The 14,708-nt window shown below is 57.0% G+C and overlaps 1 protein-coding gene across 22 annotated transcripts in view; it reads right to left on the bottom strand.

Annotated features, from left to right (window-relative positions):
- Window positions 1–14,708, bottom strand: part of BIN1 (bridging integrator 1) — a 57,000-nt gene that overhangs the window by 31,581 nt on the left and 10,711 nt on the right. The window contains exon 1 of one of the 22 annotated variants that reach the window (XM_025273240.3): window positions 1,335–1,361. The exons of the other annotated variants lie outside the window; for them this stretch is intronic. Within the exon in view, the coding sequence (XP_025129025.2) occupies window positions 1,335–1,346 (12 nt within the window). The 5' untranslated portion in view covers window positions 1,347–1,361. Of the gene's footprint in view, window positions 1–1,334; window positions 1,362–14,708 lie in introns of those variants that run through there. 22 annotated transcript variants of the gene reach the window in all.

The raw sequence follows: 14,708 nt of genomic DNA, 5'->3' as shown, positions 1-14,708 counted from the left end.
GGGCGGGCCGCCGGGGCTCAGGGGATGCCTGACGGCTGAGCCGGGTATTGGAGAACGGGCAGGAGTCAGGTAAGGAGCGGGCCTGGAGGCACTTAGGATTCCCAATCCCTGCCTGAGGCTACAGAGATCCGTGGTGGGGGCGGGGGCGGGGGCAGCAGACACCCCTATGTCACACTAATCTCACTTGTCTCCCTTGTAATAAGCAAAGGGACAATGTGACAGAGGACAGGTCACAGCCCCACCACACCAAGGTGGGAGTTGCTCAGCCCAAGCCCAGCGCAGCCAGGAAGCCTTATCCGTGGCCCTGCTCCTCATCACATCCTCGGTGCAGCCACGGACGACAGGGGCTGACAACCTCGGTAGGACCAATCCCCAGCATGGCCGAGCGAGGGGAGCTGGTGGCAGAAGGAGCCTCCTCCTGACAGCATCTGCGGGTCGGCCTGTCAGAGCCTGGGCTGTGACTCAGGCGGGGCAGGAGGCCCGCAGGACACGGCTGAGCACCTCTGAGTACCAGGGCTCAGGGACAGCTTCCTGCCTGCCCCTCCCCAGCCTCTCACAGCCCAGAGGCCTCGGTTGTGGGGTCTTCCCAGGCCCGCTCCTCTGCTCCTGGCCAGCCAGTGAGCCAGGGGACAGGCTACCCATGGTGACAGCCTCCACACAGCTGGGGCACGCACCCGGCCACCAAACCCAGAAAGGGTGCCCAGGGCCAGCGTCCTTTGAAACAGGAGCAAGTTATCACTCACTGCTGACCCAGCATAGCACTTTACAGACCCCACACACCCCTCCTCCCAGCTACGGTCTCTACCTTCGTGGGACAGACGGCAGGCAAATCAGGACACCTAGGGCCTCACACTCAGGAGCAGGCAAAGGGCTTCTCCCAAGCTCCAGACTGGAAGAAGGGCACCCAAACTGGAGGTGGGGGGGTACCCAGCAGACCTGGCCCTCTCCACGCCACCCCAGCTGGGCCAGCAAGGGTAGGGGAGCACGCCCACAGGCCCTCACTCCTAGGCTGACCCCAGGAGCCCTCTGGGACCCGTCTTTCCCCCCAGAGTGTGGCCAGCCCCCTACCTGTGTGGGAACACATGCCCACATCTGAGCATGTGGCACAAGAATAAGCACTTTCTAGAAGCCAAGGTTGGGGAGAAGAGAGGAGCCCGGAGGCCCAGGAGGGAAGCCCCAGACAGGAAAAGCTCTTCTAGCGACCAGCAGAGATGAAGGACCACCCCCATCCAGAGCATCCCCAGCACCCCCGTCCACCCTCTCTCTCACACACACACACAGACAGCTCCCCCGGCACCCACCACCCAGCGGCCGAGACCCCAGGGGGCCTTCACCTTCCTCATCATCTCCCAGCACTCCAAGGCCACGGCCTCAGTCGAGGTCGGTCGCAGAATGAGCTGCGCCGGGCGGCTGGGCGTCACTATGTACTTCCTCCTCCCCCGCCGACAGCAGGGCCTGCGGCCGGGACCACAGCAACAGGATGCACGCCCTCACAGAGGCTCCCAGGTGGGCAGGCGCATGCAGACACGCAGACCATCTGGGTGACGGGTGGGCAGGTGGAAGGCTCGCCTTTCCCACGGGTCACACAGCTGGGATCCATTTGGAGGGAGACACCTCAAGAGGTAAGAGGGGGCCATCCGAATTGGACCAAAGGCCACCTGGTGACTGGAGCTGTCCCCTCCTGGTAGACATGCCAGGGTAGGACACTCCGCCTCGACTGCCCACGGCCTCAGGGTCTCTGGCTCACTCCCTGACATCTGAGGGGTCCCCCTGTCTCCTGCCCACCGGCTCAACCCTCCCGCCCACACACGGTATCAGCCATGCCCCAGAGCTATGCCCGCAGCTGGCCTCACGGTCCTCCTGCCCAGATGGTGCCCAAGGCACCTGGCTCCTGTGATGGACACTCGGTCCCACACTCCTCCCAGCTTCCCAATAACCCAGGAGCCAAGTGGGCAGGGCCTCAGCAGAGCCAGGAGAGAGTGAGGAGGGGTAAGCCCCAGCCCACCAGGCACTGCCACATTGCATAGGCCCCCTCCCCAACTTCTAGCCTGAAATATAAACCCTATAAACCGCAAAAGAAGTTGAAAGAATAGTACGATAGACTGCAATCTGTCCTTCCCTCAACTCACCAATTGTCACCATGAGGCCACCTTTCCTTTCTCTCTTTCTCTCTAGTTAAATAGTTTGGTTCATTTGTTTATATGTTAGCCCAACCCCTGGAAAGGAGCTGCAGACATCATGACCCTTTAACCCAGTCCTTCACCCCTAACTACTTTGGCACATTTCCAAAGAATAAGAATATTCTCCTAAGCCCCCATGATACCAGAGAACAGCCAGTGTTTACTCTTAACTTATCACTATTATCCAGTACATGTCCATGTGCAAACATGCCTAGTTGTCCCCTGCATCTCCCTTATGTTTGGGTTATTTGCTTTTTGATCTGGGATCCAAATGTGGTTCACACACTGCTTTTTTAATTGAAATATAGTTGATTCAATCCTAAAGGAAATCAATCCGGAATTTTCATTTGAAAGACTGATGCTGAAGCTGTAGCTCCAATACTTTGGCCACCTGATGCGAAGAGCCGACTCATTAGAAAAGACTCTGATGATGGGAGAGATTGAGGGCAGGAGGAGAAGGAAATGACAGAGGACGAGATGGTTGGATGGCATCACCGATTCAATGCACATGAGTTGGGTAAGCTCCGGGAGATGGTGAAGGACAGGAGCCTGGCGTGCCGCAGTCCATGGGGTTGCAAAGAGTTGGACACGACTGAGGTACTGAACAGCAAGCGTAGTCGATTTACAATGTTGAGTTAGTTTCTGCTGTACAGTAAAGTGATTCAGTTATACATATATATATGATTCAGTGTATATATATATGGAGAAGGCAATGGCACACGACTCCAGTACTCTTGCCTGGAAAATCCCATGGACGGAGGAGCCTGGTATACTGCAGTCCATGGGGTTGCTAGGAGTCGGACATGACTGTATAACTTTCAAGTAGACAACCTGAGCGACTTCACTTTCACTTTTCACTTTCATGCATTGGGGAAGGAAATGGCAAGCCACTCCAGTGTTCTTGCCTGGAGAATCCCAGGGACGGGGGAGCCTGGTGGGCTGCCATCTCTGGGGTCACACAGAGTTGGACACGACTGAAGCGACTTAGCAGCATATATATATATATATATATGATTCAGTATATATATATACACACATACACACACACACACACACATTCCTTTTCATACTCTTTTCCATTCTGGTTTATCACGACATATTGTGTAGAATTCCTTGTGCTATTCATGCATGCATGCATGCTCAGTCTCTTCAGTCGCGTCTGCCTCTGTGCGACCCCATGGACTGTAGCCCACCAGGCTCCTCCATTCCTGAGATTCTCCAGGCAAGAGTACTGGACTGAGTTGCCACATCCTTCTCCAGGCAATCATCCCAACCCAGGGATAAACCTGCATCTTTTGTGGCTCCTCCATTCCAGGCAGATTCTTTACCCACTGAGGGATGGCCCTCCGCTATACAGTAGGATCTTATTGTTTACTTATTCTATATATAACAGCTGGCCTGCTAACCCCGAGCTCCCGGTGGATCGCCCCCTCATGCCCCTCACCCTCGGCAGCCACGAGTTTGTTCTCTGAGTCTGTTTCTGTCTCATAGGTGGGTTCGTTTGTGTCGTATTTCACATCCCATATGGGTGATGTCACATGGTATTTATCTTTCTCTTTCTGACTTACTTCACTTAGCATACACACTGCATTGTTGGTTCCCGTCTCCTCTAATCCAGAACATTTCCCCACACCTATTCACTGTGCATATTTGTTTCTCTTTCATGGTGTTGACACTTTTTTATTGGACCATAGTTGATTTACAATGTTGTGTTAGTTTCGGGTGTATAGCAAAGTGATTCAGTTGTAAGATATATATATATATGTTCTTGCTCAGATTCTTTTCCCTTATAGGTGATTACAAAATATTGAGTATCGGACCCTGTGCCAAACAGACATTTTTTTTAAGCATGCAAACCAGTCCCGTGGAGCATGACGTACACTCTAGGTTCATCTGCTCACTTCCTCGTGATTGAGTCCAGATTAAACATTGTTTTGGCAAGCATACTTCAGAGGCAACGTGTCCTTCAACAGCATCACCTCGGGGCGTCTCCTGCTTCCGGCGCTGAGCTTGACCACATGCACAGGTTGGGCAGTGTTTGCCAGGCCTCTGGTGTGACTAAGGTGACCTTTCTCTAGGTAACTAACCAGTCATCTGAGGGTCGATATATCATCCCTGCATAAATGTTTACAGCCCATAACTTTTTACCTGATGCCTTTATGTCCATTTAATACTCTACCACTCAAAGTGGGGTCCATGAACCAACAGCATCACAGCCCTTTGGTAATCTGGTAGAAATGCAGAATTTCAGGCTCCGCCCCGGAACTGCTGGATTTGACAATACATTTTGACAAGACCCCTTATGCCCTGTGTGCAAATGAAAGTCTGAGAGGCTCTGCATCTCTCATCTTTGCCGGGACTAACTGTTACCGAGGGCTCCTATTACCTGGTGTGCTATACAGGTCATGTCTTTATAGGGACATCATTACGGACTCTCGCCTCCATTTTGCATTCAATGTTTTATAGTCTATTACTATCATTATTCTTTTTGATGTTCAAACTGTCCTAAATTTGGCCAGTGGGAGCCTGAGGACGTGTCTCCACTAGTCTTTGGGCATGTCCTTGTTTCCTGACACTGCGAGATGCTCCAGGCTCAGGGGGGTATGTCCCTGCCCTGGGCCTACAATCAGCCATTTCTCAAAGAAGCCCGGGTTCCCTTTAAGGAGAGGTGTGTTCACTGCTTCTGGGCGTCCTATTCCTGGTCCTTTCTTGCCATTTTTATGCCTGGCCTCCTCTAAGTATTCTCACCCCTACTTTAGAGATGAGAAAAGGAAGGAATTTGGCCACAGCTCAACCCCAGGAGAGTCTGGTAGCTTTGTGGTCACTGAGCAAGTGCGGCTCAGATCTCATCTGCTGTGGCAAGGGGGCTGGACTCAGGGCCCTAGCAGCTGCCCTCTGGGTCCATCACTGTGTCATGGTTGAGGCCACACCGCCCGCTGACTGACCCCTGGGGATGCAGAGGCGCCTCTGGCCCAGGCGGCTGGCCTGGCTGACCTCTTCTGGGCACTAAGCTGCAGTCTGCGTCCCTGGGCCTCTTCCTCCAGCAGGCCGTGGCACCCCTATTTTGAGTGAAGAGACTGTGGACAGGCCAGGACTGGACCCAGGGCTCCTGACTCCAGGGTCCTTTTCACTGAACGCCACTCTTGGGGTACAGCTCTTGCCTGCAGCCTGGCTAGTGACTGCACCAGGGGGCAGCTGCATCTTGTCATCCAGCAAGGAAAACTCTGCCTCTCCCTCTGAGGGCCCGTGAGCTCACTCACATGGACATGTTGGACATCTCTGCCACCAGAGCCGCATTATTTAGGCCCGAGACTGGTGATCTGCTGGCCAGGATGACAGTTTGCAGCCTGGAAGCTGTTGCTGTGCCTGGCGATGAGAGGGGACCGGGCAGAGAGGGGCTAGATTGAGGGGCCTGGCCTCCCTGGCCCAGTTGTGAACGACAGTGGGGAGAAGCAGCTCAGGCTTCTTCTGCCCGGGAGCAGAGCCCAGAACACACGGCTTCCAGAAGGCACAGCAAGAGGCCTGGCCGATAAGACTCCTCAGCCCTCCTGCGGTGCCAGACTCAGCCTGTCAACTTACCAAAAGGGCAATGACTTTTTAAGAAAGATAAATGTTAAAATGCTGGCCTTGGGCAAAAGGCAGGAACAGCATTCCAGCCCCAGGAGGCAAGAATGTCCCCCCATGTAGGCCCCCCACATGGGTCCGTCTGCACCCTCACGTGTCCATACTCTGGTGCTCACCGACCTGTCTGCACAGACACACACATGCTCCCTGACACGGCTCCTGCCCATGACCCTTCGGTTGACTCCAGGCACAGTGGGAAGGTGGCAGGAACCATCCAGAAGCCATAAAGCCAGGCGAGAAGCTGAGTGGAGGCCAGGAGACAGTGTGGAAGAAGAATCCAGAATGCAGAAGAGAGCTGGAGAGAAAACCAGGGAAAGAGAAAGCAACAGGCTCCCAGGGGAACCAGCCGGGCTCCTGGCCCGGGAAGGGCCGGCTCTGGGCAAGAGCATCTCAGAGGAGACAGGAACCTTCTGACTCAGATCCTTCTCCCTAAATCCAGTACATACACAAGGCTGTCCCCAAGACAGAGACCCCTCCCCTAATTCCTCTGCACCCCCATCCCTGGACTTCCATCTTCCCAGGCTGGTGGCTAGAAGGTGGTGACCATCATCCCGCCTTCCTCTTGGGGAAGTGCTCTGAGCTCAGCTCACACTCTTGAGGGGACCCCTCACCATGGGATGTCACCTCTCAGCCACCCACCTCCCAGGGAAAGCTCCCCTTGGATTGCAGCTGCTCCTCCTTCAAAGCTCCACAAAAAAATCACATTGCAAGGCACAACCCCAGGGAGCTTGCACCAGGGATTCACCTTGAGGGGGCTCAGCACCCTTGATACTCCCTTACAGGTGGGCTCATATCACCAGGACATCCAAAGGTGTGACTTTGGGTGCTATTTTACAGATGAAAAAACAGGTTGAGAGAGATCACTCAGCTAAAGAGCGGCAGAACAAGGACCCCAGGCGGGATGGATTTCAATGCCCAGACCCGACTGATGATTCTTTTTTTCTGCCAGGGGCTGCAGCTCGCAGTTTGTGCTATCTTCGTTCCCTAACTGGGGATCAAACCCAGGCCCTCAGAGCAGTGACAGTCCTAACCACGGGAGTTCCAGGGAATTCCCTCGACTTTTGATTCTTAAATGGGGATGACAGGCAGCATGTCTGCCCATTCCAAAAATTCCTGCCCCACCTGCGTTCCAAAGATTTAATGGTGAAGAAACCACTTTTGTGCCATAAGCAACAAAGACCGTGTATCAGAATGCAAAGTGTGCAAAGATTTTTGCAATGAAATATAAAACCCAAAAAAAAAATCTTTCCAAGTCCCACCCACCCTGAATCTCCAAGGCCTCACCCCACAGTAATCTTTTTTTTTTTTTCACAAGTCCTCATGTTCTGGAAGTCGCTGTCCCCTGACACCAGTCCACAGAGACTCATCATCCTTTCCCGTGGGCCCCTGGTTAAGAACGGCTGACCTACTGAGGAAGCCAAAGGGCCTTTCTTGGGAGACTGTCACTCTAAAATTATCTCCTTCCTCTTTTAGTGATTTTCCCTTTCCTTTTGAAATACTGGTGAGAGTAAACAGTGATGTTTGGTTTCTTTTTTTATATCCTTAACTGGTATGTAAAGACCTGGCTGCCACGTATGTGCGTCCCGCAACAATGCCTTGAAATACAACTGCTTGGTCAAAACCAGCCTCTCCCAGCCTCCCAGCCAGGCCCCTGGGAAAGGTAGGGACTGGGTGTGGGGGGTGCTGGGGGGTCTCCTCCTGCACACCCACTGCCAGGTGGAAGGGAAGGGCTCTGACCCCAGGTAAGAAGTTTCCAGATGATTCCAGCTGGGAAACCCTGCCCTCCTCTCCTTTCTCCTCCCTCCCCCTCCCAGGAAGCCTGACATTCCAGCCTGTTCAGCAGATAAGCTAGTGGCCAGCAGCCAAAGCAGGGCCACCCAGACCCCAGAGGAAGCTAGGGTGGGCTGCGGGGGGTGGGGGAGGCTGGAACGGCGAGAACAGAGGCAGGGGAGCAGAGGGGCAGGGGCCAAAGTGGGGAAGGGGTTGGGAGTTCTGGGAGGGGGCTGAGCTGGGCCAGTGAGGTAAGGTGGCACCCACAAAGCAGAAGTTGTCGCTAATCCACAGGCATCCCAAGAGGCTGCCAAGCATTCTCTAAGAGAGGGAGGTGTTCAGATGAGGAAACTTGAGGCCTACCATCCCTGGTCCCAGGGTAAGTAAACAGGATCTAGAATCTGAACACGGCCATCAGTTCCCAAACCCAATGGCGCAAAAGGAGCCCCTTCCATGTGTGTGAGCCTGGGGAGGGGGGATCAGGCCACAAGGGGTGCCCTAGAGCCCCAAGGGGGTGCAGGAGAGGGCCCAGGCTTGGTTGTGACTGGCTTCCTCCCCTCAGGGACTACCCATCAAGCTGAGTTCATTCCTAGATGTCAACAGACCCAGAACCTCCAGGAGAGGCCTCCATGAGGATAGGAGGGCTTCTGGAAGGGCCAGGGCCACCCAGAGCGGAAAGCCACCTCCTTCAGCACTCAGGCACCACCCCGCCGTCCAGACCCCACCCTTCCAGCCATCGCCCCACCTGACCCACACTCCAGGGGAACAAAGGGACTTTTCACCAACCTCTCGGGGTGGGCCCAGGCTGCCCCCTCCTCACTGCCCCCTCACCCCCCACCATCCCCATGGTTTTGGCCCTCACAGGGAAGGGGAAGTGGAGTCCCCACCCCTGAGCTCTGGGACTTGGCCCCTAGGCGGCGAGGGCTGGGACTGGAGCTGAGGCTTGGTGGTCTGCGACACCCTCCCCCAGCTGCCCAGATGTGCTCTACAGTGAGCAGAGCAAGGTCTCTGCCCTGGAGGGGTCAGTGCTCCAACGGAGGCATGTGGCAACCGAACAAAAACACCACAGGGCACGGAAAGGGAGGGGCTCAGGAAAGTGACCTCTGTGACCCGATGAAGGAGAGAGAGCATGCCAGGCAGGGGGCACAGCATGTGCAAAGGCCCTGGGGTGGGAAGAGCAAGGCTAGAGTGTGAAAGAGGACAGGAGGGTGGGCGGAGGAGGAAGATGCCCAGGAACACAGGAGTTGAGGCCTTTGCATGATTCCTCAAGCAATCCCCTCTATAACCTCACAAAGGAAGTACTACTATTACCCCACTTTGCAGATGTGGAAACTGAGGCACTGCCTTAAAAACTCCACAGGGTCACACAGCCAGTGAGCCTGGCTCCAGAGGCTGTAACCACTGTATGAACTGCCTTGGCAGCCAGGGCAGGGCCATGGGGCTTTGAGATCCAGCGGGGAGGAGGAAGTCTGGAGAGCTGTGCTCTGACTCACAGTTTTAAAGTCCCAGGCTGCCATGTGCGGACAGAGCACAGAGCAGGTTGGAGCACGGAGCCCACTTAGGTGACTCTGATGACCCAGGTGAGGCAATAATGGCTTATGGCCGGGACAGGAAATGGTGAGGAAGGGTCAAGGATAGGGTGACAGGGAGAAAAGTGAGGGGGACAGCAGGTGTGAGCAGCAAGAGGAAAGGAACCTGAGTCACCCGAGTTGGGAACACCTGGGGGTCACTGTGAGCTTGATGTCCCCAGAGATGTTGGGAAGGGAGGTGGGGACAGGCAGCCAAGGCAGGCCCACCACTGGGCTCCTGAGGCTCCCCTCCTCACCCACTGCCCACTCAGTGGCTCCCACCCCTGGCAACCAGCTCCATGTCTGGTCTGGACGGTGACTAAGAGAAAGGAAGGAAAGGAGGGCCCTCTGGACCCTTTCTGATGGGAAGAGTCGAAGGGGGGCCAGGAGACATAAGGAGCAGGTCCAGGCTGTGTACCCCTGGGCAAGGAATTTCATCTTTCAGAGCCCTGAGTCTCATCAGTAAAACTGAGCCAAGACCTCTCCCTCAGGAAGTGTGAGGATGAACTCGGGCTGTGTAGGTTAGAGGGCCTAGCACAGAGCGGGGGCTGGCCTCCCCCCACCCCACCCCTGCCGCCCCTTGACCCCTGATGACCTAGGACTGTGCCCACCCAAGCCAGTACGCTCTCCCTAACCCCTGTCCCTCCCCAGCCCAGCCCACACATGCCTTTCCGCGCTGGTGCCTGGTGCCCCGAGCTCCCCATGACTCACCCAGGCTTACATGGGAGACAACTCGCCCCACCGTGCCCCACCTCCCACTCCTGGCCCCACCTCCCTCAGCAGACTCCCCCCTGGCTCTGCAGGGGCCCTGCCAGCAGCCCCACCACCATGACCCTGCTCCTGAGCCCAAACAGCAGCTGGAAGTTCTGGCCTCTGATGCCCTGCAGCAGCCACCACGTGGCCCTGGGGCGCCCTGATCCCTAACCTCCCACACTGAGCCCGGGACACAGCCCACGCTACAGAGGGGCCAGGGGGGGCTCCCAGCCAGGGCACCCCAGATAGGAGTGCCACAAGCCCACCCACTGGCCGCTTGAGGAGGGGCTGGGTGGGGCTGGTTGAGGACACCGCAGCCCTGCCCTCAGCCCAGCCCTCCAGGCCACCTGTTCAGAAATGTCAGCACCGCGCCCCACCCCAGAGCCACCGCCGCCCACCTGTCCCCTCCATGCAAGTGTGGGTGCTATTCTCAGCCCCAGGCAGGCGCCAGGACGCCGGCCATCAGCAGAGGGGTGGAATCTGCCCCTCTAGCCCGGCCACCTCCCACCATCCCCTCATCAGCTGCTTCCTGGGCTGGGTGAGGGGACAGCCCTTGTGGAGCAGCAGCAAAGCAGGAGCCCACCCCCAGCTCAACAGAGCATGGAGCCAGAGCCCGGGGAGGGGGGGTGAAGGTCCTGCCTCCACGCACCAGCCTGGGGCCAAGTCTGACCCAGAAGGGACCACGGGCACCCCCATAATAGTCATTAAGAAATCTCTTCCCCACTGATGCCAGGCCAAGTCACCTCCTTCCTGCCACCTCCTCCAGGCAGCCTTTCCTGATCTCACCTCAGGCACATGAACTCAGTCCTCTAAATGCCCTCAGCCCTTTGCCTATGTCTGTTCAACCTAATGTGGAACCAGGCTATTCCTTCATTTTACCACTCGGAATCGTCCATAGCCACATCTGTGAACCTGGAATGATTCACAAGTACCTAAAGGACATAGGCCGTGGTGTTTTTTCCCCAACACAGTATTGCTATTATTTTGCTTATTATTGTTATTTGTGTCATTCACAGGAGCTGATGCCCAGAGTCAGCTTTAAATAGTTCCACCCAGTCCTGCCAAGCAGAAGTGCAGTCACACACCCCACCCACGACACTGCAGTGGGGAGGGCCACCACTCCTCCCCACCCTCGGTCCTGCGGTCACTCCCAGGCCCTCGGCTGCCCAGGGGGCGGCCCCAGGGGCTCCCCTACCTCTGCCCCTGGACTGATTCCAAGTCCCTAGCACCTGTGAGGACGCTCCACTTCGCAGATGTGGTGGATCAAAGGGTGGGGACTCACTGGTTCTCACTGGTTCCGAACAGGGTGGTCCTCTCCCAGTCCAGGGCCAGTCCCACTGCTTTCCCCTGGTTGGGGGCAGGGGAGCTGGAGGAAGGCTGGGAGGGGGCTGGTAGGGAGCACAGACCAAGCAACGGTGATGAGCACGAGAAACAAGAGCGGCCAAGAAGGGACGGGAAGCTGGGCGGTGCCCCTGCCCCTGGCAGATGCAGTGACTGTTCAGGGCACCAGGAGGGCTTTTCCAGGCTCTCTCCTGCTAAGCCTGCACCACTGTTGTTGGGCTGGGGTGGAGCAGAGAAACATGGTGGGCAAGGCGAGGCCTGAGGGGAAGGCCCTGGTCCTCCCAGCCCAGCAGACGCAGGAAATCAGCACACGGTGGACAGGAGCTGGGGCCTTCCCTCCCAGCCTGGAGACCACAAGGGATGATGAGGGGGCTGCCAGAAGCCTGGGCAGTCACCACTCAGGGTCCCATCTCTACCCTCAAAGTGGAGAGGTGAGGATCAGCTGGACGCAAAGGGCCCCTGCATCTCTGACTTATCAGGACACAGGCCGAGCATCAGCCCTGGAGTCTATCTTGCAGTCTCAAGAGGTCCCTGGGGTGAGAGGTCCCTGAGAGGAGGTGAGGCAGCGTGGACGGGGAGGGGTAGCAGAGGCCACCCCCCCCACACACACACAAATACCCACCAGAGAGCACCGGCCCCCAAAAATCACAGCAAACACCAGCTCACCCTCTGGGCCCACTGCTGACCTGGCCCTTTCTTCCCCCAGGGCCCTGTTTCCCAAAAGAAACGCAGTTCAACAGTAAGGGGAAGCTGAGCTGCCAGAGTTACCAATTAAAAAAAAAAGACAAAATCACAGGAAAGTGCCAAAGAACAGAAAAGAGGGGAGCAGGGCATGGCTTGGGGTGAACATCCAGGGCTAGACCCCTAGCCAGCCCATGGTATGACTCTGGACACTTGCGGAGCATCTGAAAGCTGGAAGGGACTCCTGCTACCTACAAGGAGCTCGGGTCAGGTGTGGGGAGGCGCTGAGCGTGAGGGGAAGGGGTCCAGGTGACACCTGGCCCCTGCCAGGCCCCCTCTGGCCCTCCCTCTCTCTCCTTCCCCCATGGCCTCACCACCTGGATCCCAAGCTGAGCCAGCACACCTCCGCCACTGCTGGGCCAAGGCTGGTCCGGACTTGGGCGGGAAGGTCCAACCGGACCCGCAAGCAGAACGCCCCATGCCCGCTAAGGCGCCTTACACCCCCACCCCAAACTCCAGTGTCCTACAGCCCCCATTAAACCCTCACACACAAGAGCACCGAGGCTCAGAGCGGACACGTAACTTGCCCAAGGTCAAGGTCTCGGGAGGAGCAGAGCTGGGACCTGAACGTGGGCTTTCCACCCGCCACACTGTGCAAGATACTCTGCTAAGGCTTTCCCAGCCCTGGGGCACAGAAGCCCCTCACCCCAACTGACTCTGCGCTAAGGGCCTACTATGCGCACTTAGGTGCAGGGTCACAGACTCCACCGTCCAAGGCTTGGGCCTAGCAGGGGGCACTGTCACCCCGTTTTGTGGAGGAGCAAATCGAAACGAGGAGGTCAAGTAAGTGACCCAAGTCCCCAGCGGAGGGGAGGGGAGGGGATCAGAAGCGACGTTCGCTGAGAGCCGCCCCCACACCCCGGCCCCCACCAACCACCAGGCTCCGAAGAGCCCTGCGCTGGCTGCAGGCTGTGGGGAGGCCTGCCCTGGTCTCTCAGCGCACGCAGCAGGACAGGGTGACCTGAGGGTGCAGTGACTCAAGTGAGGACGCAGGCACCGGCTTCTGGCCCGCTGCTGACCACGGGCTTCCCGCGGAGCTGACTCAGCTCTCCCGCAGGCCAGGCAGCCCAGCACCCACACCTCGGGGCAGCGTCCCTGCTGTGGCACCAGGCCGGCCCCCAGCTGGCCCACCAGATCCAGGGCAGCACCACCCGCAGCCCACCGGAAGGGTCCTGACCCCCTCAGCGGTGGCCCGCTCCAGGCCCACGGTCCACTCCACCAGGAGGCCTGGGCTGGTAAACTTGGGAAGACGGTGACATTCCAGCTCAGCCAGGCCCACTTCCAGAGCAGACTGCTGCACAGAGCCCACGGTGGAGACACACACACACACACACACACACTCACCCTCCTGGCTTAAGTTATATTTCAGGAAAACATTTTCATCTTGTCCCAGGTTCAGCAAATGCAGCCAATTAATTGCGGATTCCGTTTCTCAGTTTAGATCAAGATTCAGCTTGTATTCCTAACCATTAATTCCTCCTCAAGTGTCCCTCCCCTCCCCCCCCCACCCCGGGCACCCCACCCCCAGCTGACTCCCGCACCCTCCCCAACTGTTTTCCCCACACAGCGTTGGCATCTGTGCCTGGGACTCTTTCTACTGAGGCCCCCTAAGGAGTGCTGTGTCAGGCCAGCCCTGTCCACATCCGACGTTGACCTTCTGGGGTCCCCGTGACTCCTCTGTGAAGCCAGGTTCCCCCACCACCATGGTGGAGTCATAGGGGAATCAGGGGCCATGTGAAAAGCTCCAAGGTGGCTTTTCTGCAGGGTCACCTTCTCCTCCAGTGTGCCAGCCTCCTCCCCAACCTCCTCCCCAAACACACACACACACACCCCTTCCCCCAGGTGTTTGCCCCACAGAGGCAGCCCCCACACACTGGCTTTCATTTGAAAACACTTAGGCATTTATATTTGCACTACAATAGTCTATTTCCAGCATCATCCAACCACCTTCTCCCCCATTCAGGGATGGGGGTGGTAGCTCCCAGGAAAGGCCAGCCTGGGGCCAAGTCGGAGAACAGAAGAGGGAAATAAATCCCAGGCCTTGCTTGAGCTCCAGTGTTCTCACTTCCCCAGTGGGACCATAATCCAGTCCTGCCGACCGCACTGGTCACTGAGAAGAACAAACGAAAAATGGCAGGTGGGAAGGCTCTGAGTAAACCCACGAAATGCCGCAGAGATGCTCTCCTGTCCTCCCTTCCAGAATCATCCAGACCCAGCTGCACCCAGTAGAACTCTGTTCGGCCAGGGGAATCTCATGCTTTCCTGTTCCCAGATGAGCAACTGAGGCCCAGCGGCCAAGGCGGGCTCCCACCCAGGTCGCTAAGCTCCGGCTCTCCTTTAGTTGCACCTCCGGCTCCTCAAATGAATGAGTGAATGAGGGATGGGAGGCCCCTCAACCCAGCCCACCTGGAACCGTTTGCCCTCCCCTGCCCCAACCCACTCAGTCAAGCTCTGGCTCGGGGGCGCTTTGGCTTCCCTCCTGTGGGAGATGACACCACCCCTCCCAATTTAGCGTTTTCAGACTATACAGGGAAAAAGGGAACAGAAACTGCACTGCAGTTCAACTTCAAGAATCTGTTCATCAGCAAAGAGAAACAGCTCAAAACACAAAAGCCAGAATGGCCCCTACCTGTGGGTTCCCAGGGGTTCCCCAAGATGCTCCCTGGAACAGAACCTGCATGTCCACCCCAGCAGGCCCTGATCATATCACATCCTCCTGGACTCTCGCCAC

This window comes from Bubalus bubalis, chromosome 2, assembly GCF_019923935.1.
Source record: "Bubalus bubalis isolate 160015118507 breed Murrah chromosome 2, NDDB_SH_1, whole genome shotgun sequence".
NCBI lineage: Eukaryota > Metazoa > Chordata > Mammalia > Artiodactyla > Bovidae > Bubalus > Bubalus bubalis.
Note: the sequence above shows the minus strand (reverse complement) of the source record. Positions and strands in the feature narration are given on the sequence as shown.